This window comes from Dicentrarchus labrax, unplaced genomic scaffold (assembly GCF_905237075.1).
Source record: "Dicentrarchus labrax unplaced genomic scaffold, dlabrax2021, whole genome shotgun sequence".
Lineage (NCBI taxonomy): Eukaryota > Metazoa > Chordata > Actinopteri > Moronidae > Dicentrarchus > Dicentrarchus labrax.
This window is the reverse complement of record NW_026136716.1, coordinates 8,938,665-8,964,547: the sequence shown is the minus strand read 5'-3', so window position 1 is coordinate 8,964,547 and position 25,883 is coordinate 8,938,665. Positions and strand designations below refer to the sequence as shown.

Below are 25,883 nucleotides of genomic sequence, written 5' to 3'. Positions count from 1 at the left end.
TTTGGAGTCCTGATCTCTAACCCGATCCCCTTTTAGATACGTTGTCTCCCCAAATTGCCTGGTTTCGACTTCGATTAAACTTGAACTTTTTATTTTCTGGTCTCAGAGTCGTGCTTTTGGTTTCAAACTTGCTTGTAGTGAGCATTTACTAAGACTACAGCCAGGCCAGTCTGGAGGCAGTTAACAGTCTTAGCAAAGATTGGAAGCAGGGGGAAAGAAACAGCCTGACTGTGTCCAAAGTTTAAGAAATCTGCCAACCAGCACCTCTAAATGTCACCAATTAACACTAAAAGTAACAATGATCATTAGTTTAATTCTTGACAAACAACAGAACAAATTGTAGTGTTTTACTAAATGCTGTTTTTGTACAGCTAGACTAATCACCTCTAGCTCCAGCTGTATGTAAGAAACCGTGGTATCAGTCTTATCTTACTCTCCATAAGGTGGCATATAAGGAAATATAAACTATCATTTTAAATACCACAAACTAAATTCCATTCATGTTGACAGCTACGGTCTCAAAACCTTGGAAATATAAAAACATTCCTGCATGGCTAAATACGAAAGTGGAAAAATATGTTTTTTGTGATTCATATGACCTGACCTTTAAAGGCTGTATGCTTGTTTTAACCAATAATAAGTAACCAATGATAAGAAATGTAGCCTCGTCAATGGAAAATATGCCACAAGGTTCCTGTGTCCCAGCTCCCCATATGAGCGTGTGTGAGACAGAAACAGGTGAAATGTGTTCTTCACTTCATGTTTCGAACCTGTTGACCTCCCGACTTTGACTACACAGTGTTTTCTGACAAGACGCGTGGGTTGGCAGGAAGTCATTGGCTCAGTATGAGCTTCCTGCCTCGGCCTGTGTGTCAAATAAAAACACTTAGAGAGAGACGGCCAGAGAGTTCAGCTAACTCGCTCTCCACAGGACGGAGGAAGGATATCCTCCTCTCTCGACACACAGACAGGAAGCTATAAGACTTTGTGCCAAATGCATGATATTCCAGTGGATGAGGGAGAAGAAGAGGGGCAGGATGGGAGTTGGAGTCTCGTGAGGTTTGGAGGAGGATTTAAAATCAGTTTGCCAACTTTTAGGCAAAAAAAAAGTTTTTTAATTAGACTAAAGTTTAATTTACAAGCAATAAACTAAAGTCTGGTCAGCAAAAGTTACATAATCTTTCTTTCAAGGATATATCTTTATATGAAAAACAACAACAGTGTGTTATTGTACTGTTAGAAGGTATTTCCGTTGGGAAACATTATATTTCTATTATTTCTTTATCATTATGATAACTTTATGATATAACTGTACTGAGGGGATCTTAATATTACACCACAGCTATACTATATGTCATTCAAGCTGATATTACCTGTGGGAAAGAAATGAAGACAAAGTTGTATCTCTTTAAATAAATTCATTTATTTCTGTAGGTTGCTATCCATAATCAATACAGACAAAAGCAATACTCGACTACCAGGATTTATAAATCATTATAATCATCTCTTGTGAGCATCACAATAAACAGTATATTGAACTATGTACAATGGAAGACAACGACACATTCAGACTGAGTCAATCCGAGATCAATCTGTAAAACAAGAGTCCGTCCATGGACACAGAAATGGGGAAAGCGCTTTGAGACATGTCAAGAACAAAAGTTCCCAGCGACAAGAACAAAACACTTGGCAGAAAGAGAAATGTACAAGGAGCAAAAAACAGCTTCTGCTCGTCACAAACAAAAACAAAATAATCAATGCAATGTTACATTTGGTTCCACGGTTGTAAACTAGATTGTATTCATGTCACTATTGCATATGCCATTAGGTAAAGTGTGTCGACAAGGCAAAGAGATCGCTATAATAAAATAGACAGTATTTTTTTTCATATAGTCACAGAGACTGTGAGGGAGAAAAGCATACAATACACTGTACAACCCCAAAGCAAAAACCCCGTCCCCATTTTAAAAATCTGTAGCCAAAGTCTTTACACAGGAATATCATTGCAACATAGGTCAAATCTAGGTACTCTATGTATTTTCAATAGATTGTTTTTAGTTAAACTCTTTTTATGTACAAAATATACACATTCAAGACTCTGAAGATAAATAGATACCACCACTTGGCGGGGTACAGCTCCAATATTATTCAACTCCAAGTCAACCGTTTCCCACGTTATGTTTCTGCGGTGTTCCCACCAGCTGAGCGATACATTCAGACATGGTTAAAAGTTTTACAATCTACTGTACACTAAAGGGGCTGGGAGCCAGTTGGAGTCGGCACAGTGGACGACACAAAGACCACACAGTTAGGATGTCCGTAGAGGCCTTTTTAGAGCATGTTAACAAACCATCTGGCGGCCATTTTGGAGGTTCAAAGCTCTTGAGGAGCAGCAGAATTTCACTTTTTTTAAAAAAATGTCTTCAAATTAAATGACTTTGTAATAGCTAATGTTAGCAACCATTAGTGCTGTACAATAGACTTTACTAAGTCAGTGCTGCTGTTACACTGTTCCAGCATTTAGCTGTATCCCGTGATTGTTACACAGTTGTCACATTGTTAAATCGTTACATAGTCTTGCTTTAACGTCTAACATTACATAATTCTCTTCAGCCAAATCAAACTCTTTACGCTGTCTGCAATAGAGTTACATTTTCCAGACAGCTGGTTCTCCAGTGAACCTCCATGATGTTGCCAGATGTGGCTGTTGGCCCCTTTTCTACTCTGTCTGTGTTGCAGAGCCCTCCTCCCCTCACTGCTCGCACACTGGCGCCCCCCTCGCCTCACCCCTCAACTCGCAGACCGGAAACTGTCTCGACTGTGCCCCCCCCAACATTTATCATCGGCTCCGCCCCTCCATCGTTACCTCTCGACAGTTGTACCGTTAAATGATATCACAGCAGGGCGGCCTGCATTGAGCTTAACAGCAGGCCGTAGGTTTGAAGGTAGGAGTGTGTGAGGTTTTCAGGCTCAAGTGACTGAGGAACTGTGGGAGGTACAGTGCATTCAGATGCCTGGTGTTGTGGGGTCTGAGCTGAGTTATAAGGACATGCATAACTCTTAAAGACATTTAGAAATATATTTCTTTAAGTCCAGCGCTTTGATTGGACAAAAAAATAAACTAGGTTAGAATAAATAAGAAATTAGTAATTAAGAAAATACTTTAATATCAATACGATAAATCAGTTCTCAAGCAGCCCCACTGTACTGTACATTTCTGAAATAATATTTGAATGGTAAGCTAGGCTTGTTACTTTCACAACAGAATAACAATATAGAGATGTAGGTAGACATACTGAAATAGAATATTTATCTCTTAAAAAACATAAGGACAGTATAGACATTAAGGCATTGGGTAGGTCTTATCAGACATTCATCTTCCAAAAATAAATAAAATATCTAATATCTATCTCTAAATATAGTTATATACTCAGTGTACCTTGGTATCCTCGCTCCCTGGGCCATTTCTATAGTTTCATTGTTCACTGACATGCCGGTTGGTCGTACTCTGCCTCAGAAACACACACTCGCACTCATACAGACAGCCATGAAACTACCCTCAAGTAAATAAATAGTATCTGGGTACCATTAGAGTTTTGTTATTGTCTGACTATCTTTGCTTCTGTGCTTGCGCCCAAATTTGGGTCAGAGGAAAAAAATGGCCTCCGAAAAGTGCAGGGAACATGAGACGCACAACCCCACACACACGCACACGCACACACACACACACACACACACACACACACACACACACACACACACACACAAACACACCTGTCCCGCCTTCAGCAAATTCATGACATGCATAGATGATGACCTGCTTGTTTCCTGTGTGCATGTGTTTGTGTGCGAGTGTCACTGAGGGTCCAGACAGTCTTTTAGGGCCACGGTGCCCAGCAGAAGGGCTAAGTTGATTTCTTTTTTGTCGAGCAGCAGGTTGTGTAGACGCCAAGTCTGAGGATAAAGGAGTCCTTCAGTCTGAAAGAGACGACAAAAGAGAGGAAAAAGAGGGAGTTAGTGGAAATATCTAATGATTTCAACAGTTTTTCTGAAGGTATTTCACTACATGACACTGTATGTTGTTAATGAACAAAAACTGTTAATTACTGAAGCACTACAGTGTTTTTTTGTTGTTTTGATGTTTCAAAACTCATTGTGAGAAACCAAGGAAAGTGTCCAATTAATTTCCTTCCTCATAAAACATTTGTAAAGCTGATTTACTTAATAATTTAAACCATACATTGTTTACTTTCAACTTTGCTAGATTCTTCTTCCCATTGCAACATTTCTGATTGCAAAAAGAAGTAAACCCCAGTTTGTAGTCTCATTATTTCCCCCCACAAACAACACAGGAGCCAACAATTCCGACCTTTCAGACTGCAGACCTGAGAGAACAGTCTCATACTGTACAGTGTGAACTCAGATTAGGTTGTTTTTGTGCCACAATTACAAGGAAAAACAGCTTGAATAACAAGAACAGAGAGTGCTGCACACACACGTTAAATGGGGGGGATTTGGATGTGTGATGGTTTTATGCATATTTTTGTTTTTAATGAGGATACTTGGTATGAATTGTGGTTCATTATGATGTGTGTGTGTGTGTGGAGGGTTTATTAGTGCGCATGCAGTGGGATTGTACATAGGTAGGACAGCCGGCCGCTGGAGTTCACTTTGCTCCACCTGGATGTGGTCACCCCTCCACCCTCCACCCCTCTTTCTATCACGCTGTGGTTGGATGGGTTGTGCCATTTTCTTAACACGCCGGCTGTTTCGCCCGGGAAGCGCTTGGTGGACGTTGGGGGAGGGGGAGGCTGGTCGGCAACGGTCGTAATTACATAATCTGGGATGTAGAGTGATGGGGGGTGGGGGTCTCTTGTCGCGCTGCCGTGTTGCTATGGACACACTCTGTACAGAGGAGGACCAGCTTACAGTACAGTAGCTGATGCATCTGTGGTAGACATACAGAGAGCTGTGGTTGCACTCATATTGCAGCAGATAGTGATAATTTTTGAGGCGCTTTATGGTGTTTTAAAAGCTGCTCTGTGTGTGTGTGTGTGTGTGTGTGTGTGGAGGAGGAGCAGGAAGAAGGAAGAATTCCCGATGGATCAAATGGAAGCTTCCAGAAAGAGCTGGAGACCCACTACGTGTGTGTGTGTGTGTGTGTGTGTGTGTGTGTGTGTGTGTGTGTGTGTGTGTGGAAGGGGAGGGGAGGGGATGAAGGGGACGTGCCCTAGAGACGCTACGGCAGTGGTTTCCAGGGGGGGGACAATATCCTCGCTGCAGTCATGTGTCACGAAACCACACAAGGATTACATGGTTGTCTCTGGGCTGGGAGACTTCTATCAGCGTAAGGCTGATGAAACCCTTTAAAAAGACGGCGGATAGCCGCAAAAATGTGCGGCGGTCGGGCTGAGAGCGAGGCTGATGGCCATTTTTGGAGCTGTCACCAAACGCTTGCATAAAAAAGCCTGAACAAACACTGTTAATTCTATTTCAGCACGATAAAAAGACAGAGGGACGGAGGGTAGTTGAGGACACTGGGGATGTTAAGTCACTAAATCCCAAGATAAGTCCCTGTATCTTATATAATTTACTACAAAAACATCCAGAATTCACTGGTATACATTGACTTGACTTGTGGGGACAAAGTGGAGCAACAAATGATAACTGGGAGGATATTACTGTTTGACTGATGTGAGGGAAAAAATGCTCCTCAGATATGATTTTACAGCCAATCTCCAAATGGATTCCTGTTGATTTTAGCCCTTTTGTGCCCAATTACAATCTAAAAATTTGGACAGGCTCAAGCGAACAAATGCCCACACCTTGCATTACGTATTACCCAGCTGCTGTCGGTGGAGTAGCCGCTGGCTCTCACTGATCTACCCCTGGCCGTCTAATCTCGCCTGCAGAGGCTGTAATCTCATCTGGAGCCGTGGCTGGCTAAATGTGGGGAACGCTGGCCACGCAGTTATCTAGCAGCTAGCGCTTCTGTCTGGAACATCCCGGCCTACTTTAGCCCCCCTCCTCCCCGTGCCATGACACACACCCACACACACACACACACACACACACACACACACACACTACACACACAGACACGCTGCCTGGAAACTCTGACACAAGAGCCTGCAGTGTGTTACGTGTGCATGTTTGTTCTCCATATATCAAATAACATGGCATTTCTGGATTTCCTACCTCGGCTATTTGCACTGCTTTGACATGTTTGCGAGATCTGAGCTTCAGTGCAGGTCTGACGCGGATGTAAATAAACTATTTAACAGCTATGCGTGTGTTTGATCCGGCGTGCAGGGAGGCAGCAACAATGGATTGGACAATCAGGCTGATGGGTAAAAATCAGGTGTCACCCTTACGGGTAATTCCACAAATGCCTGAACAAAATGTCACACGTAGAAAATCAGAAATAGAGCCACAAGGGCGCAGTGGAAAAAGTGGTATCAATGCAGCTCTTATGCAAATGTCTAAGTCTGTTTTCATCATGGATTTATCTCTATATTTGTAACAATTACTATCACACAAGACAGTGTTTCCCAAATGTTTGTGACGCTCATCACAAGAATTCTAATTTGTGCAACAGAGCTTTCTGTTTGTCTTCTTAACCCCTCCCATGATGCATCTCCTGAACCCCTCAGATTCATCCAGTGACCCGCAGGCAGGTTGGGAACCACTGACACAGGAAAAAATCTAACTGGAACTGGAGATGATTTGGCATAAATTATTAATCGATTAATCAAATCAGTTGCATAATCATTTATTTTTCTGACTCATCGCTGCAGCTCTACTTTAACAGAGAGGAGAAGTAGAGCTGGGTTAGGGTTTGTGTCTACAGCCACAGCTACTGAGCATGCTCAGAGCGAGTTAGGGATGCATGGCTGTGCAACTAGACCTCTTTCGCTCGCTGCACCCGCTAACATCGCAGCAAACACAGAACAGGAAATGTAAGTAACATACGTAACACGCTCCGGGTGCGCTTGGATCTGCCCCCCCCCCCACATCACGTCTGCGATGACATCACTCGCAATACTACCGACTGAATGACGTTAAGCGGAAGCGGCATTTAAGTAGATGGACACGAATGCTTCTAATCTGGCCCATGAACTACACACACACACACACACACACACACACACACACACACTCGATGCTGATGGTCATACTCTGCAGCCTGTGGGCGCGGCAGATGGCGGGCTGTCATTAGCGGAGGGATGGTGAGTGGGTGGGGATGTTAAGTGTGTGTGTGTGTGTGTGTGCATGAGAGAGACATATAGCGGCATGTATGTGTTTACATGCTAGAGCGGGAATGGAAATCAGTGTAATGAGAGTGTTTGCATGTGTGTGAAGATGGGGCAGGGTGGCAGGTGTTTAACCCCCCCCCACTCCATATTACCCCCCTCCCCATCTCCAACACACACTCTCACACACTTGCCCTCCAGAGAGTGACCATCTGCCACTAGCACTCAGGAGGGACTCTGAGCGTCATAGTGGGGCTCCTCTGGTCTTGGAGCCCCCTTTTAGTGTTTTCCCCCTCCTTCTATCCCCTATCCTCTACCTGCTACTGTGTCTGATGATGAAAGGATCATGAACATAAAAGAAATCAAATCAATACACCAGCAAACTGCCTAACTGTAGTAAGAACCTCTCTGTGCTAATCAAGCGTCTTGAGTCGCCACGAGGAAGCATGAGTTGGTTGCCGCCGTCAGATAAAAAGGTATTAGTCAGACGTAATAGTACCTGGAAACAGAGACGGCTGACTTGGCTAATCTGGGTCTGGTACAGAACATCCACCTGGCTGAGCTGCGGCTAGCCAGAGAGCCGCGAGAGAAGGCGAGCGGCTTGGGTCAGGGCAGAGGTAAACACCACCTCAGACTCACATGGGCTGGCCTGCTGACAAAACAAGATGTAAACAAACACCTGACCCCCACTGTGCAAGGCAGCAAGACGTCTTTACCTGACTCCAGGTGGAGCGCCACAAACATGAACCCAAAAGCGTATGACTTCAGGGTTTTGTTGACTGGAAGCGGTGCAGTCACATGGGTGTAGGGGGGGGGGCGAATGCTGAATTCTAAGGGGCAGCCGGGGCTTATTGGTTTAGAGTGGTGAGAGTCAGCAGGTTTTCATTCCAGGCAAACTACATTTCACGGAGAGGGCAAACTAATCCGCACAGTCAAGGCGCGGAGGTGTTTGGCTGGAAGGAAAACCTGCAGACATTTGGGTCAGGATGGCACATGGTCCAGGGGGGCCCAGCGTGACGTCCCGATAAACACGAAATCAAATCCGGCAGTGGGGCCCGGCGCCAAACTAACCCCCACGCCCCGGCCCCGTAGCGCGCTTTGACCTCCTTCACCCCGCTTTTTGTGTTCAGTAAACAAGCCATCGGGCCTACCATCCTGGGTCCCGCGCTCCCAGAATGCACCTTGGTTGGAAGGGGGCCTCACCAAAGAGTTTGTTTGTTGCTTTAAAAAGCTCAAGCCCCTCCCCTGCTCTTTCTACTGAGCATACAAGGCTGTGCTCCATCTCCTCCACCCCCCACCCCCTTCGCTCTCTGCTTGTCTTACTTCTGCTAAGTGAACAGCCTAATGAGGCAGAAGGGCAGCGGAGTGCACGTGCCATCCTGCCCCATTATGCACGCATTAAATTTGCTCTCCCGCAAACAGTCAGGCAAGCAGCGCTGGAAAACAAAACAGGCTACTCTCTCTCTCTGCACATCTCTGCCAAGTGTTTTGCGGATGCAGGCTACGCCACTGGAAAAAAAAAAAAAAGGTCCCTGAGAGAAGAGAGGGAAAAAAAAACACCCCCCGACTGCCCCACATGTGTACGTGCTAGAGTCCACATGTATGTGCTGGGAGTCTTTTCCCCTCCTTCTCCCTGGTCAGTTACTTTCAACAAGCTTTATTAGGGCCATAAAAAAATATCTGCGCTCGATCAAAACAGGAGTACAGAACAAAACAGTGCAAAACAAACACACCCCGGGTAAGAAAACAAACAACGCGTTGCTAATAGCCCTTACGCTGCAAATCAAGTTTCTGAAAGGATGCAGCAGACCATCATTAACTCACTTTACCACCTGTTTAACAGAAAAACAGCCATTTGACTTCAGTCATGTACGCAAGTAAATGCAGAAGGTCCTTCTGAGAAAATAATTGATTTTCCATCCTGAGGGGGCTTGTGCTGAGTTGGTACATCCCTCTTTATTCACCACAATGTCACCGACTGTGCAAATAATCAGTTTCAGAGTGTTAAAAATGAAACGTAATATGACTTCTCTCTCCTCTCTGTACACAGGGGCCTTGTGGTGAAATAAAAGACACTTTCTATTCAAAATGGGCCTGGAGCCGGGACAAAAACAGGCCCCTCTCACAGCCACTTTTTCAAAACCCGCTCTGCCAGGAATGCGGACCGTGACATCCAGTTACCTGATGGCCGCATAGCAACTCGCCCACTTTGTTGTTTTCCCCCTCCGCTGCCTACAAGGACACACACACACACACACACACACACACACACACACACACACACACACACACACACACACACACACACACACACAAAAACACATATCCACTTGTGCTGGGCCTCACATGTCAAGCATACAAACCACCCCCCTCCTCACCCCCGGCCACCGCAAACACATGTGAGCTCTCTGTGTCCAGTGGGGGACAGAGAGTCAAATGTGGCTTTAAAGTCAACATTCTGCTGTCCCTGCGCTCTTCGTTTACACCGTCTGCTGTCCCACGACCACAGCTTTATTTTGTTCGCCGGGGATATTCTGGGACACCGTATTGATCACGGGATGGTGGGAGTAAGGGGTCACATTGATGTGCAACACATCCTAAAGCCTACCCAACTGAAAAACAACAGCCGGAAATGCCCGCGGCTCAGTGTGACATTACAACTGAGAGGAAGCCTTACTTATCAGCATGGTGGCATTCCTTTGGCATTACTGCTAATAACAAGCCATAGTAAACCAATTTTATAGACTTGATAAGGAACTATTTAATACCCCTGACTATGTTTACAGCATACTTGTGTCTGATGCGTTAAAATGAATTTCTGCTCTCCTTTCTGTTTTTCCATTCACAATATGCGTTGGTGGAATTCCGAAATGTGTTTGTGTATTTTTAGTGTCTGCAGCCCACAACAGTAGCAGCGAGGCAGCGTCCTGCTCAGTCATGGTGCTTGTTTACTTCAGAGCCCTCGGCTTGATCACGTTTCATAGCAGCCTTGTGCTGCGTTCACGTGTTGTGGGAAATGTCAGGGTTACAGAATGGGAATGATTCCAAACGCATTAAAAAATAAAAACCGTGATTTATTGCAAGTAAGATCAGAAGCCACTCGTCTTCTTTTTGACGCTGCTTGTGTTTACAGGATTTGTGAGTACGCCAAAGCAGGAGCTAAAGAGGAGCACCTGAAGGCCACATCAGCACCACCTACTTACATACTTTGAAATCCACAGAGACCGTTTGAATTTGAATTTAGAGGAAATGCAAGTTTGGATTCATCCTTGTTTTGTTTTTTTCCCCTCTTCCAACTGCACATCGCAGCTCTTTCACACAGTAAAACCGAACTGCTTTGCTCTTTTGTTTGGTTTAAAAAGAGCTACCTTTCACATTCCTGAAACAATTCACTCCCTCCTTTTAAACAAAAACACCTGCAGCACTTTAAGCTGAAAGGTTGGACACATTATTCAGCAGTAACACATCTGACATCGGCCTCGCTCACCTTTGGCAGTGGTTGCAGCCTCCTTGAATCCCAAACAGACATATGGTGTGCTGTGTAATCCATTGATACCCCCTTTGCAGCTGCTGGTGGGTTTGAAGCCAGCCAGGTCCTCGCATTTCTCCATGTCCCTGTTGTCCAGCAGGTTCAAGGCAATGTAGTTCAGTCCGTTCGGGTAGCCGGCCGCGCTCTGCCGGTTCACCGGGCTGCCGTACTCCTCGTCGGAGCCCTCGCTGCTCCGGGACGAGATGTTCTCCACCGAGCTGTGCCTCTTCACCATGTCGCCACAGGCGAAGGAGGGGAAGACCGGCGTCACTGTGGCGGTAGAGGAGAAGGTCTCGGAGCTGTGGCGCCGGCGTCCCTGCGGATTGGCCCGGATCACCTTGGCGGAGCAGTCGGGGTCAACTGTGGAGGAAGAGGTGGCCCCAAGCAGGAAGACCCCAATGCTTTCTGGGACTCCCTGATCCTCCAGTGGTAGCCTCCTCTCCATGCTGCTCTGGCTGCTGGAGAACAATGTTTATAATATGAGAGAAGCTATAAACTAAAGATTTAAAATACAATCCAATTACTAAAATATTAAAAGATATTTACTGGATGTTGAGTTACAGCCTCTTTACACAATTTACATTCCAGTTACTGTATATTGAAGCTTATACATCCTGTTTGTGATCTCCTTTGTGATCAGTATAAATATATTAAAGGAAATCAACCAAGAATAATGTTATCTGTCTATCTATCTGGATTCATTCATTTAATATTGATTATCAATCACTTTCCATTCCACATTTATTCATTGAGTAAAAAATATAATAATTAACATGCATGTTCTGTAATATTTCAACCACATATTTGTCTCCGCCTGGGATCAGTCACACAGCCAGACTGTTGGAATAAATGAGAATAAATGACAGATATTCCCTCCCCTCCCCACACAGATACACATACCTTGCTGTGTTCTGAGGAACAAGCTGTGGAGGCGAGCTGGTCATCCCGAATGTCATCTCAGTGTAGTCGTTTTTCACCTCATCACCGAGGCCCTGAGACCTTTTCTCACTATCCAGATGGTACACGCCATCCTCCTCTGAGCAGGGGCACATTGATAACTCTGGGAGTGTGTCCAAGCGCTCAGCGGGAGTGTCAGCCCCCTTGGGTGAGTGTGAGCCCAGCTCCAGATTTATGTAGTCTGTCAGAGACGACCTCCCCGGGCCCCCGCCGCTGGAACCCAGCGACGAAGACCGGCTCTCTGCGGATACAATGGAGGGCGGGGAGAATCTGGCACCGCTGAAGTCAATGTTGATGTACTCCCCAGGGCTTCGGGGTTCTCCGGGGAGGGGGTGCTCGTTCATGCTGGGCAGGGTCCTCAGGGTGTCTAGGGATAGCCTGTTAGGTCTGCCCAGCCTCCCTCTGTAGGGCAGCGTGTCCGCCCGGCCGTGTCTGACTGGGGAGGGTACCGAGGGGCTCAGGGGTGAGGTCTGAGCTGCACTGGGCTGCATCACTGAATAATAGTCTGACTCACCCGCCCTCTGCCTCAAACTCTGAGGGCTCATCAACACATACTGGCTGCTTTCCTCATTCTTGGAGGCCTGAAGTTTAGCAGGGAGCGTGAGGGAGCCGGCCTGGTAAGCCGGCCTCGCTGATGTGGGTTCGCCAGCCATCAGGCCCAAGTAGTAGTCAGGGGGGGTCTGGAGTGGAGGTGGGTTTCCAGGTGACATGTTCATGTATTCACCATTCCTGTCTGGGCTCTCCATGGAGGATTTGGAGCTACACCACATTCTCATGTAGCCGCTGTCCTCCAGGGAGCTGCTGCAGGGGGAGTTGGTCTTGTAGCCGCCGCTGGCAGCCGCCTGAGGGTGCACCCTAGGGTTCACAATCTGCTTTGGTGCTGAGACGCACATGGGGCTCATGGGTACGTAGTTGTCTGCCCTGCCAGACTGGGACACTACACCTGGCGTCATTGGCATGTAGCCATCATCGCCAAGGTTACTGCTGGAGCTCCTGGATGAACCGATTTCAATGTCTCCATAATCCTCAGGGTAGCACACTTTGGGCGAGGCGGAGTGAGAGTTCTGTCCGTGGGCCATCCTCATGAGCGTGTACTCATCCAGGGAGGCAGACGACAGCGGCGCCACCACCCTCTGTTGACGTGGTGTGGTGAGGGAGTGCGTCCGCTTCCTGTAAGCCTTGTCAAACGCCAGACCCTCGCCGTAAGCCCCAGACCTGCTGCCATTCGCCCCCTCCATTATCATGTAGCCACAAGGGTCGCTGATGTCACGGGACGGAGGCGTGCTGGACAGAGAGTCAGGGGTGTCGCTGCGGGTCAGGGGGAGGAATTTGGGTTCGCCCGGGCTGGAGCTGTAATCGTCACACAACATGAAGCCAGTGTCGCTGAGGGAGCCGGAGATGGAGGCGCTGCAGCTGAAAGGTCGCCTTGCTTTGTCAGGAGTGTAGATACTGGCCCCCCCTCTGGGAGACATGCTGATGGGGCTGGAGGCAGCAGGAGGGGAGTTGGACATCGGCATGGACCGGCTGTGATGCAGGTTGGAGGAGGACTCTAGCATCCTGCAGGTGCGCCCACTGCTGAGGGTATGGGACCTGCTGAGGTGGTTCCCAGAGTTTGGACTGGTGGGACTTCCAGTCACAGATATGGACATGGACACTGGCCGGGTCACGCTTCCGTCTCCCTCACTGGCCGTTCTTATCCGGCAGGATGTGAACTTTCTCCCTGGGGACGTGGCTGCCATGCTATCTGTCCTGGATCTCCGCACCAGGCCCGTCTGACTGGGGGGGAGGTTGTTGAGGTTGCGTCGTGTGGGCACAGAGATGGGGTTGGTGCTGGCTGACTGGCTTTTGCTCCGCGGCCTGAACTCGGACAGCTCCTTCATGGCCTTCATGGCCTCAAGGATGGTCTCGTGGATGTTCTGAGCCACCACTGAGTCCTCCGCCTGCATCCAGAACTCCCCAGGCCCGGTGACCGCTGACCTGCCCACCTCTATGAAGAAGAAGCTGTCTGAGTGGCCGCATCTGCGGATGTTCATGAGCTGTAAACTGACAGCAGCTGTTTCCGAGTTCAGTTTGACAAAGCTGATGGTCCGGCTGGACAAACACAGCCTGTACACTCCAGTGAGGTTCTTGATCTGACCCAAGCCTTTGGATTTCAAGTTGACCTGCCATACCTCCTTATAGGCAGCTGTTGCAGGAGCAATGAGTCCGTAGCTGGTCTCCTCAAAGCCCACTAAAGAGGAGGTGGAAGCGGGGCTGTCGTACACCTTCCCCTCGGCTATTAGATCCGTCAGAACCGTGTACCAGCTCTCCTGCTCCTGCTCGTTGTCAGCAGCCACGGCGAAGTACTCGTCCTTGGTGTAGAGGGCGATGAGGTGCTTGTGTTTGGCGTCGGCGCGTTTGTTTACGCACAGACAGGAGTCCAAAGTTATGACCCGTTTCGCGGCGGACTTGTTTCTCCATTTCTTCTCGCTCTCGTAATACTCCAGCCGGGCCGGGCAGCGCTCCGTCGGCTCCCGTAGGACGAAAAAGCGCCTGTGTCCGTGTTTCTGTTTCCTCAGGTACCCGTACTTCTTCACGCCATTCGTCCCATTAGATAACAGGTGTCCTCCCGTCGCCGGAGGACTTGCCATTATCTCTCCACTTCTGTTTTCAAGTTCCAGGTAAGCAGAGTGTTTCGGAAAAAAAAAAAAAAAAGAAGCAGAATAAACTTTAAAGATAACCCGTTTTTTAATTTCGTATTTGATCTACTCCATAGCAGACACCGATAGCTGTGTCCGCTGTCCTCCGCGGTAGAAGCAACAGTGCGGTGGGACCAGACCAGGGACTGATCTGATCCTGGAGAAAAACAACATGTGACGCTGCTGCTCTAAAAACAGACTAAAACACGGAGTCATAGGGGGGCGGTGCGTCCTGCAGGGGCCGTGCCTGTCCATCACCCGGCTCCGACGCCTCCCATTGGATCATTAAATAATTCAAATCAGGCAAAACCCCGCCCCCTGTTTTCCCAAACAGCTCTCTCATATAGAAACAGAAATCAGAAAGCCCCTTTTATGATGTGAAATGCTGTGTTGTGCACTGTGAAATGAAAGTGTTGTGCAAAAAAAAAAAAACACCCAAGGCTTGCTTTATCTGTTAAAGCATCTGAATATCTCCATTAAAATTAGATTTTAAATGTGTCTAATATAGCTATATATTTTTTATGTGCAGTGTGATTGACAGGCCATTTGAGCCTGTTGGGATTAATGAGGATTTGAAATGTGCAACATAATGCTGGATTGTAACCATTCATTTCTCAGGCAGAAACACTGTAAACAACCCTGACGTCCCACTTGTTATATAAGGACTGTTGTGGCCTATTTTTAAACCTGTGGGTATTCCTCTCCAACTGGTTTCCTATTTCAGTACCTCACCATTTATCCTCACATCCAGCACAGCAGTGCAGTGTCCACATTTGGTAATAATTATGGTCATAATTGTTTGAAAATGTAGCTTTTGCTGTGTCAAAATAAACAAAAACACAAACAGCAGCGTGTGTGTGTGTGGGGGGGGGGCAGGTATGATTTGATGTATTTGCTTATGCTGCACTTTGCTGCATATTTACTAAATGTTCATGTTGAATGAAAAACAGCCACCTCACAGAGGGGGGACTGACTAAAGCAAATGCGTCAGAGGCTTCAGAGCAACAACAAGCTGCAGAAATGCTGCCATCATCTGGCTGCTCTGGCTCACTCTGCACCTCTGCAGCCATCAGCACACACACACACACACACACACACACACACACACACACACACACACACACACAAACTCTTCCCACACATGATCCTACCTTATAAAAACTATTTTTTCCTGCATCACAATCAGTCACAAACAGAAGGCACCAAAGGTACAGTATTGCTCAATAGCAAGCACTTGGGGTGGCTGCATTAGGCAGTGAAGGGCCTGTCAGCAGGAGGAAGCTCGCAGACATCTGTTCATCAGATCATCTCGGTAATTATGTTAGTAATTCTCCGTGTGATCTTCATGATCATTAGTCATGTCCATGTGGGGCGACCCCGGCCATCAGACCCCCCCCCCAAAACACACACTTGGATTGCTTTATATAATCTCCCAACAAGCAGATTACACCTCTATCAATGAGGTGTCAGTGTGAACAGATGAATGGAGGGTATCCTCCTTAATGAGCATATCTACCCCCTTAAACAAACACATAGATACTGCAGATTAAGGGTAATCCCTGCCTTCTCTAATCACTATTGTTCTCATTATTGTTATTGTTGATGCCGGTGTGTGTGTGTGTGTGTGTGGGTGTGTGTGTGATCCTAGTGACATTTGGCCGCTGCCTATTTTTCTGTTTTTCCACAAGTGTTAATTTCTCGGGGGGCTGGGGGGGTTAAGCTCAGCAGCAGCATGTGTTTTCAGCATTAGCTGTCACCTATAATCTGAGATATGAGCAAAAACATAAACACCTCCACCAGGATTTAGTAACACATAGTATTTGACCGCATACATAAACAGCCTGAGGCAAAAACAAAGAGACAAAGAGGTTATTGTTGACATTTAACTGGCAGAGCCATACAATAACTTGGCAACAACACAGAGGGAATATTGCTGAATGCTGAATAGTGTTGTTTTGCTGCTCTATGTTTTGCAGACAGTTCATGGGATGTGGTGTACTGATATGTTCCCACAGGGGTTATTTCAACACTGATCTAGGTGTTTTCTGACTGAATCTTTTATTTGTGCTAATGTCCAGGTGTGCCACAACCAAAACTGTCTTCCTCTTTCTTTTTTCAAACCTTTACTCCACATAACATAAGATATATTTTCCTTTCATGTACGCAGATTTTGATGCCAGTTAAGCGAAACATCAGCATTTATTTATGGGGTCCTCTACCTCAGTGGGATATTTTGGAATTCTTTCCACCGCTGGTTAATTTTCAACTCCATGAAGCCGCCACGTTATTCTACCCCGGTGTGAATAAGCCCGAGGACTCTTGTTCTCTTATTTCCAGAAAATCTCTCACTTTTTGCGTTTCTATACGGTTCTCTGGAGCAGCTCCAGTTTGAGAGTCAGTTCACTGTCTGAAGGAAAGACTTCTGACAACAGAGCTACTCATGGGCCACTTACTAGCTGTTTCTGGAGCTTTCAACTACACAAACAGCCTTCCTTGTGCTAATCTTATTTATGTTCAATTTTATACAACATTAACATAATGGGGAAGAACATAACCTCTTTTGGACTCAAAACCAGTTAAAAACACTACCTAATAGCAGTAGTAGGCTTAGATCTATTAGTACATGTAATAATATAATTATAATAGTGGGGAGCAGTTAGCCACCAGAGTCTAATACTAAATATCTAAATCTTCAAACTAAATGTGTTCTGCTTTCCTGTTCATTCGAGCTAGTTAATAAACTAATCTATCATTTAATACATTTAAATATTTGATTCAAAGATAGTTTAACTGCATCACATCATATGAATTCCACCCAAGTCAGAGTCAGAGTCTGTGAAGAAAAGTAAATAGTTTAATAGAACAAAGGCCAAGTATCAGTGAGAAGAGAGCACTGAGTTTGTCAAAAAATAAGCTAAAAGTTATAAAAAATACAGACAGAGAATTTTATAAAAAGTTTCCGAAACAGGAAAAGATCTGATCATAATTCATTAAAATATCTTGTTTTACCCAAACTTCTTGAAGTTACTGAGTTCACCATTTGGATTCATTGTACAGTTTTGTATGTAATATGAAATATCCATAAATTATGTCACTTAGTCAGTCGTCAGGTTACTAAATGATGGAAAAGAGGTCACTTAACGACCGGTGTTCCTCACTTTACCTTCTGCGTCTCGTCCATGGTCACACAGTGGCCCAGTGTGTCTCACTTTAAAATTGTTAAAGATATTAAGGAGCAAATCCTACATTCATGGCACAAGGTAGCGTCTCATTAACCAAGATGAAAAAGAAAGTGTTGACACAGTGACTAGCACAGAGGAAAATGCACCAAAACACTTGGGGGAATCATGTTCCCAAAGGGTTTATACAGTCTATTTGTTTGGAAAAAACCATTACGAAAGCACAAGAAAACACATTTTCACTACGTAATCGCAGTGTGATTGTATACTGGTAATGAAAAAGGTAGACCAAAATCAGATTCCCACTAGGATCCAGGCTTAGTGCTTAAGGTTGCCAGACCCTCATACAACAAAGCTGCTTTTCACTGTATAAATAGCGTACCACAGGGTCATGCGAAACGGGTCAGCTCAGGACCAAAGGTTTTCAGTGTTAACTGCTCTGAAGCACAGAAAGCCTTTTCAAACATCAAATGCTCCACACATACAGCTTTAACTTGTAACACCTCCGTGATTGTAACTCACTTAAAACAAGTGTGATTATGACACGGTGCCTTGTGGTATATGTAAGCCAGGTCTCAGTGGTAAATACCCACACGCATGCACTCGGAAACACAAACTCAACCCACATATCCAAAGAAGCTTTACTGGAATAAACACAAAATACTATTGAAATTAACATTAATGCTGCAGATAATGATTCATTTAATGAGATAGTCTGTTATTTTTCCAATTAACCAATTCATTTAACTCATTTAGTCTATAAAATATCAACAAATGCATACAACAGATCAAATTTGTCATAACCTGTATAAAAGTTACAGCAACATCTTGTACCCATAAGCAGCCGACATAGGCTGTAATCATTGTAATCAGTGACAGATACTGAAGGCAGCACAGCTATCTCACTGTAGACACTGTATGTCTGACAGGTGAGAGGAATGATTGAGACAACACTGACCTCTAGTGTCTGAGGAAGAAAGGAACAAAATGAACAATGAAAAATATTCAAGATTCTTAGTCAAAATTATACTTTTATTTTCTATAATGTATTGTTGATATATATATATATATCTATATCTCAGAAACAAGGATAAAAAAATTAAGGCATCTTGGTCATTAGTCCACACACACACACACGCACACACACACACACACACACACACACACACACACACACACACACACACACACACACACACACTGTACACAAACTGATCTGGTTACATGAAGGAAACAGACCAGTTTACATTGAGATTCAGAACTGAAACATTCTTAGATAATTAAGGTTTCTGAAGTCTTATTTGTGTTACATGTTTTTAAGAAAAGTTACAATGACATTACCAAGAACTCATCATTTCCCCATCATGTTTCCAGACCATAATTATGTTATTTAAAATCACAACATCTCCAAACCTTTCTGCAGCCGTTCAAGTCACAAAACGCAGCGTTATACAAACCCAGACTGAATATCCGAGCAGAGATCTGGGTCATATTTGTTGAAATTATAAACTGATTAGAGATCAGCTGATGTAGAAATCAGTCCTGGTCCCTCCAACAATGTCTAAATTCATCACTACTCATGTAAACGATGATGAAACTGGTTTTAAAAGTTCTGTCAAAATTCCTCTCCGAATTCCTGGTTGTGTCTCTGGTTGCCGATTTGCCCCTTGTAGTGACAAATAACGCAGATGAGGATAAAGATGACGAGGAGGAGCAGACAGACCAACAGGCCGCTGATTATGTGTTGTGAAGTGAACACTTGGAGAGACAAAATAAAGGATCAATGATGGAACAATTAATTTTATCAGTCTTTTTTAGTGTGTGTTAAAAAAATAAAAGTTCACCTGTGTCTCTCCAGTCTGAAGGAACCTGACACTCCTTGTTCCTGTCTTCTGAAATCGAGGACTTTGTAATTCTCACAAACTCATCTAGGGGGCAGTCGAGGGAGCAGCCTGGTAGCTGAAGAGGGTACGGCTCCACTGTGCTGTCATTCCGGTAAAACAGCGACACCGAAGAAGAGCTGGATGGACGCAGAAAGAGAGAGAGTCAATTAAATGTCCCATTTAACACTCAGTGTACTGGATTATTTGGAGCCTTACATAAAAGCATTATTAACTGAGTGTGTGTGTGTGTGTGTGTGTGTGTGTTTTACCCTTTTTCATCCTGGTACAGTTCAAATATTTGGCAGGATGCATACGGCGGCTGTCTTCCATTGAACACATTCATACTGGCCTGGAGAGCAGCTACAGTGGTGTCATGCTGTTAAACAGACACACACACACACACACACACACACACACACACACACACACACACACACACACACACACACACAAAACTTAAAAGGAAATACTTTTAGAATAAGGAGTAATTGTTGTTGTGTAGTATTGTCAACTAGCTCACCGCTGACAGCATCATAAATTTCAGTCTCTGTTTGGGGTCTGGGATGGCCATCTTGGAAAGATTCTTCACTATTTCACCCAAAAGGATTCCTGAAACACAGACAGCAGTTTATTATTTTCCCATTTTATCCTGTAGTTAAAGCAGAAGTCTGATGTTGTCTAAACATTGTGTGCATCTTATTCCTCTGTGCCACGGAGCGCCTTTATTGACTGGGTGATATGTTCCTTCGTTACCAAACACAGGTTTAGAGCACCAAATGTGGATTAATCCGCTGCTGAAAATAGTCCCCAGCAAATGCACTATTTCCTCCTGTTTGAGTAACGTTTGTTCCAGTGTCCAGCTGGTTTATTAATTTATTCAGCCTCTCTTTAAGAATGAAATTATATTTGTCTGCAATGATTAGTTTGTAAAGCAGTCAGATTTCACTGATCTGCACACATACCTCCCTGCAGTCGGCTCTTTTCTTGCTGTTTGTAGATCCCAAATAAGACCTGTGAGAATTGGACATCAAACAGAATCACTACATTTAGCACTGAGACCATATGAATGAAACCATAGAAGTTGTTCCTACTTTTTACCTGCAGTCCAAAGTCATTTAGCTCTCGGAGCTCCTCCATAACATCAGGAGTCACCCAGTCAGGAGCTGACATGTTGTGGCGGGACTGATTTCATACACACAGACACACAAACACACAGTGGGAATTATGAAAACCATGAACATCTAAATAAGGCCTGGAGGCTTTAATTAAGTAGTTTTAAAACTGACAAACTGTCCTCTTGAAAGCACTTTGTCAGCAGTCCTCTGCCTGAACCTCTCTCACTGCAACCATCTCTCACATTGTTGCTGAATGTCTCTCATTTCATATTTGGCTCATACTTGAAATCTCACACTTTTGTGTGTATTTGTCCGCAGAATAATGTGAACATTATCCCAGAAAACTATAGACACTGACGGCGGAACCTGAGATATGTATTGACAATTGATAATTGTTATATACTGTTTGAAGTTCAAAATAAGGCCAGATTGTGGATGCATTGGTTAAATGATCTAATTTATTTCTTTGTACTTTTGTTTGTTTGTAATTATTCAGATTATTCTTTAATATTCTTATCCACATGCACATCTACCAAGAACCTGTGCAAACCATAACCTACCCACCGACTGAAATAAACTGTTAAACCACAAAAGATGTTCAGTGAGCCAACGCCACCAATGCAATAGCTTTCACAAGGTATGTGTGTGTGTGCTCACCTCACAGAAGAGTGTGTCGTACACGCGCCAGGCTGACACCACATTGGTCTCATTCAGGCCTGTTTTAACCCTCACCAGCTCTATGATGTCCTGGAGAGAGGAACACAGTGAGCTCCACATACATATCATCCTCAATAATCTTTAAAAATGTACTTCAACATTTAACACTTCTGACAAGATTTTTTGACTTTTATGACTACAAAATACCAGAATTAGGCTTCTGAAATTCAGGGAATCAATGTAATCATAGATTTTATTCTCCTTTTGATGACGCTTAACCTCCCAAAATTCCAGTAAATATAGTACATTTGACCTCAGTGTCCTCAGTGGTCGCTTTGTCCCTGAGCTTGGCTCTGTTACACTGTATGTGTATAATTTAGTGGAGAAAAGAAAAGGAGAGTGTACCTTATATTTAGCCTTGACTTTAAGAAATTCCTCTGTATGTTCAGTTTCATTCTTTAGCTGTTTGTAGCGAGGACAGTCACCCAGAGGATAAGAGAGGAGCTAAAAGAAGAGAAGGAAAGATCAGTCAGTGAAGCACTTATAGTGAGGAAGGAGCTCTAATAAAACTATTTAAATCATATAGATACCCTCTCTTCACTTTTTGGCACGGTGTGTACAGGTATCGGCTGCCACTTCAAGCCTGGTTCAAAGACCTGCTGGCCAGTGGGGGGGTAGAGACCTAGGTGGTGGCAAGAGCCAGAATAATACCGACTGTTAATGTGAGGAAGAGAAATAGAAGAATTACTGGTAGAAGAGAAGTAAGAGGAAGAGGAGTTAGCTGGTGTTCAGACCTGCGAGGTTGGCCTCAGCACTCATCAGGGTGCGATCGTAGTCTGTACTGCGAACTAAGATCTGAGGACGAGGAACAAAAATGTATTTACAGACTGTAACATGGTACAAACAGCATTACATTTATTAAGTCCAAATATACAGGAGAGTTTGAAGAGAAGAGCTAATAACAGACGGAGGCCCTCCTCCTGGTAAACACCTCTCAGTAGCTGCGTTTGCATCCAAACTACCTGGAACTTTTATTCCCAGGATCTACTTTTAAAGGAACTAAAATGTTCCCTCAGCCTGTCATTTGCCTTGTTGCCTAGCATTGCTGTCTGCGTTCCCACCGCAGACTACAGACTTCCATCATATTCCAGGAATTCCGGCACCAGTGGGAACCCTGTATAACACCAACATGGCAAGGCACCCTTTCTCCTAAACATTAATATGAATCATCGTCTGTCTGCGAGGGTTCAACTGAGGCGTCATGTGATCTGACAGTGAAGAGGAGAGTTCATCTACCTCGTGTCTGTCATAGGAGTCGTTGAGGAATCCTTTGTATCGACTCCTCAGATATTGTCCCAGCTCAAAGTGCTGCTTCATCCCCACCTGAAAACACACACAGACATCGACATCATACTCCTGCTGCATCACTGGATCTCACATTTCTACAGGCACACGTTTAAAATGGGTCAGTAACATCAAAACAGCAGGTTAGACATAATAAACTATATTGTGTATACTTATATTGTGATTGCTGTGCACACAGATACTAATTGGCCTGATTTTTGAATGTCTAATTGACCTAAATGAGCTGAGAAACAATGGGAGTGAATAGAGATTCAAAATTAGCCTTTAAAATATATAAATAATCAGTGTAGTGGAAATTTTACTATTTTCATTTTTGTTGTTTTGTTTGCTTCACTGGATGTGGATGCCTCCAACTCATATGACAACACCTTCCTGGGAGGTAAAATGTTCCCGCCCGATGAGTTGTCCCTTTTCTTATTGGTTCATGTGAAATTCATGTATAAATCTGTTTTGTACTGATCCCTATATAGAGGTTTAATAAATAAGCACAAAGAATGGGTTTGAATCCAATTTCTTTACTTGAGATCTCCCATGACAATTTGGCGACGAGGGTGGCTTCTTATGGCAAAGGTGGTTTGTACTTTGTGGTCTCGATGAGAAGCTGGCTCCTGAAGTTACATTAAAACTTCAGCCTGAATAAACCTCTCCACAAAGAAGGAGGAGGAGATGACCGGTGACCTGGAGCCGGACCACTGATTCTGATATTTTTGGGGCTTTTTGCCTTTATTAGATAGTGACAGCTGAAGGTTGACAGGAAAGGGGGAGAGAGAGAGAGAGAGAGAGGATGACACGCAGCAAAGGGCCACAGGTTGGATTTAAATCCTGGGCCACTGCAGAAGGGACTCAGCCTTAGTACATGGGGCACCAGCTCTACCAGGTGAGCTATAGGGCACCCCGACTCTGAAATGTTATCCTCTAGTTTTTAACTGAGGTTTTATAATTAAGAAACCTGGATTTATGCTGACGTGTATATCTTAATTGTAGTCTCAAGTATGAAATACTAATGATAGAAAAATAGGTCTGGCACCTCGAAATACTTACACTAACAAAACTACAAGCGCTTAAGTGGTAGTAGTAATTTGTTAAGTTGACTAATAATAAAAAACGAATGAATGAATAAATAGAAAATAATAACTTAACCTAACTTAAGAATAAGAATAACACAACCAAAATTGGAAAACTCAACAGCAAACATCAACCAGACAAAGATGATGATCTTCCAGCAAATGTAAAGTTTATGATCACCAAATATGGTTTAGAAGGCAGGACAACAATTTTAAAATTTTAGGTAGTAACAGGGCGGAGCCAGAGGCGAAGCTGAAGGGGGCATAGGGAATCCCAGGCCCGGTAGCCACGATCCTTATGCCTGTTTTGAGTGCGATAAACATGGATATTAGGTGTGAGAATGCCCAAACAAAACAAAAGAAATAGTGCCTCTGAAGTCGACGTAGACACAGCTGATCTGGATGACACACAGCCTACATGTCAGTAAGGTGAGTGCACCACAAACACACACAAAACAGACACACAAGAAGATTTCCACAATATTAGACACAGCTATCTTTTATTTTGAAAGAAAAACATCTTGCAAAGCCTGAAGACCTGATGTACAAGAAACATCGCTCCAAAATCCGCACATGGAGCTCTGCGTGGACGGCTCGGTCTCTCGCAACCCAGACACAGGGCTAAATCAAGTCGGACACGCTGTGGTAACGGCACATGACACACTGTTATCAGGCTCATTACCCTCACACCTATCCGCACAAGCTGCTAAATGAATAGCCCTCACAGAAGCATGCAAACGAGCTGAGGACAAAGCAGTTACAGACAGCAGATCTGCATTTGGTGTAGTACGTGATTTTTGCACATTTTAGAAACATACAAATTCTAAACATCAACAGGTAAACATCACAGACTTGTAGGCCGGGTTGTTAATCCTCCTCTCGAAGTAAACTTCTGTTTGGAAATGTGAAACTCTGAGCTAGTTCCCACAGGAAAAGTTAGAGCGGATGGCACTCGGTTTCCTGCCCGTTGCTGCAACCCTTTACCCCAACAGTGGACATTTCTGACCTACAAAGCAGGTCTAAATGTTTAATTCTTCTCATATTTGTCAAAAAATGACCAAAAGGGGAAGTTGTGGTGACACATTTTTGTTGTGTTTGCTTCACCGGACGTGCTCCAATGTGCATGCCTCTATTCATCTGTCACCGGCTTCCCGAGAGGATGTTCCACCCAAGGTTTTAGAAGTAAGTGCTTTGAATACAGGCAGACATCTGTCTGTGTTGTACTGATCCCTTTATAAAGGTTTAATAAATAAGCACAAAGAATGGGTTTGAGGCCAATCTCTTTATTTCATATCTCCCATGACATCAGGTCATTATATTTCATTACAATGGGGCTGATTGGGCCACCATAGCCTTTAATGCTGTATGTAACTTAAACTGTGCATGTCATTATAATAAACCTACATACAGTTAAATGCTGATGTATACAGGTCCTCAGTTAGAATTATAATGGGAAGGAATGAGTCTTCATAGGTTAGAATGCTATTCTACCTATTTTGATATGAACAATAAATGCATACATAAATTCTGACACACTGCGATTACTCCAATTTTTAAAAAAAAAGTTCATTATACCTGTGATAGCTGTCCAAAGCCTTGTGGCCAGGCGCTCTCTTGGTACGGATCGGTAGGATAGGCTTTGACTGGGGACCTGTCACCATGCCGAAACAACTGGAGGGGAGAGAGAAGAGACGTCAGGTAACACCCAAACTAACAACACTATTTCCTCTTAACTGTGAGAAAAGAAATACTTTCACTATGGCAAAAGAAAAAGTCACACACAGTCACTTTCAGTTTTTTCTATTTACCCAAACAGTTTCGAAACTCCCAGCACTGCTGCACAGACACTAAAGAAGGAACATACTGTAATTCTGTGATAAGATGAGCAGGGTTGGATATCAGCAGAATCACTCACTATACAATTTTACATTGAAAGATATTTTAAACCTGATAAACATTCAACTAAACATGTGACACATAGACGGGCAAGAGGCTTAACATTGAGACTTCAGAGAGTAAAATATGCTGAAGTTCTCTGAAAGAATAAAAGCATATATAATGGAAAAATGTGACTGTAGCAAACTTGACTTGAACAAACTGATTTACAGACTGTAGCAAACCTTCACTCTTTCATCATGTGACTCGTGTTTGACTTTATAAGCCTACTTAGATTGAAGCCCTGTTTCTCACTGCTCGAGTGAGA

General features: G+C 44.3%; 2 protein-coding genes across 8 annotated transcripts in view; both read right to left on the bottom strand.

Moving 5' to 3' along the window:
* Positions 1–1,398: 1,398 nt before the first annotated feature.
* Positions 1,399–14,605, bottom strand: LOC127378542 (insulin receptor substrate 2). 2 transcript variants are annotated; one of them, XM_051427436.1, is made up of 3 exons: positions 11,683–14,605; positions 10,741–11,240; positions 1,399–3,978 (listed from the first exon to the last, which is right to left on the bottom strand). In XM_051427436.1, the coding sequence occupies exons 1-3, from the start codon at positions 14,367–14,369 to the stop codon at positions 3,974–3,976; spliced, it is 3,192 nt and encodes a 1,063-aa protein (XP_051283396.1). In that variant the 5' UTR covers positions 14,370–14,605; the 3' UTR covers positions 1,399–3,973. The 2 variants fall into 2 exon arrangements, with proteins under 2 accessions (XP_051283396.1, XP_051283397.1); XM_051427437.1 differs by having other exon boundaries at positions 10,741–11,237.
* Positions 14,606–18,607: 4,002 nt separating this feature from the next.
* Positions 18,608–25,883, bottom strand: part of gpr137c (G protein-coupled receptor 137c) — a 32,930-nt gene continuing 25,654 nt past the window's right edge. For all 6 annotated transcript variants that reach the window (XM_051428000.1, XM_051428003.1, XM_051428001.1 and 3 more), the window contains 12 exons: positions 25,256–25,351; positions 22,548–22,634; positions 22,046–22,106; positions 21,842–21,933; positions 21,657–21,755; positions 21,252–21,341; positions 20,578–20,661; positions 20,442–20,490; positions 20,000–20,088; positions 19,749–19,855; positions 19,441–19,616; positions 18,608–19,354 (listed from right to left, as the gene is read on the bottom strand). In XM_051428000.1, coding sequence (XP_051283960.1) covers positions 19,212–19,354; positions 19,441–19,616; positions 19,749–19,855; positions 20,000–20,088; positions 20,442–20,490; positions 20,578–20,661; positions 21,252–21,341; positions 21,657–21,755; positions 21,842–21,933; positions 22,046–22,106; positions 22,548–22,634; positions 25,256–25,351 — 1,173 coding nt within the window. In that variant the 3' untranslated portion in view covers positions 18,608–19,211. The remainder of the gene's footprint in view (positions 19,355–19,440; positions 19,617–19,748; positions 19,856–19,999; positions 20,089–20,441; positions 20,491–20,577; positions 20,662–21,251; positions 21,342–21,656; positions 21,756–21,841; positions 21,934–22,045; positions 22,107–22,547; positions 22,635–25,255; positions 25,352–25,883) is intronic.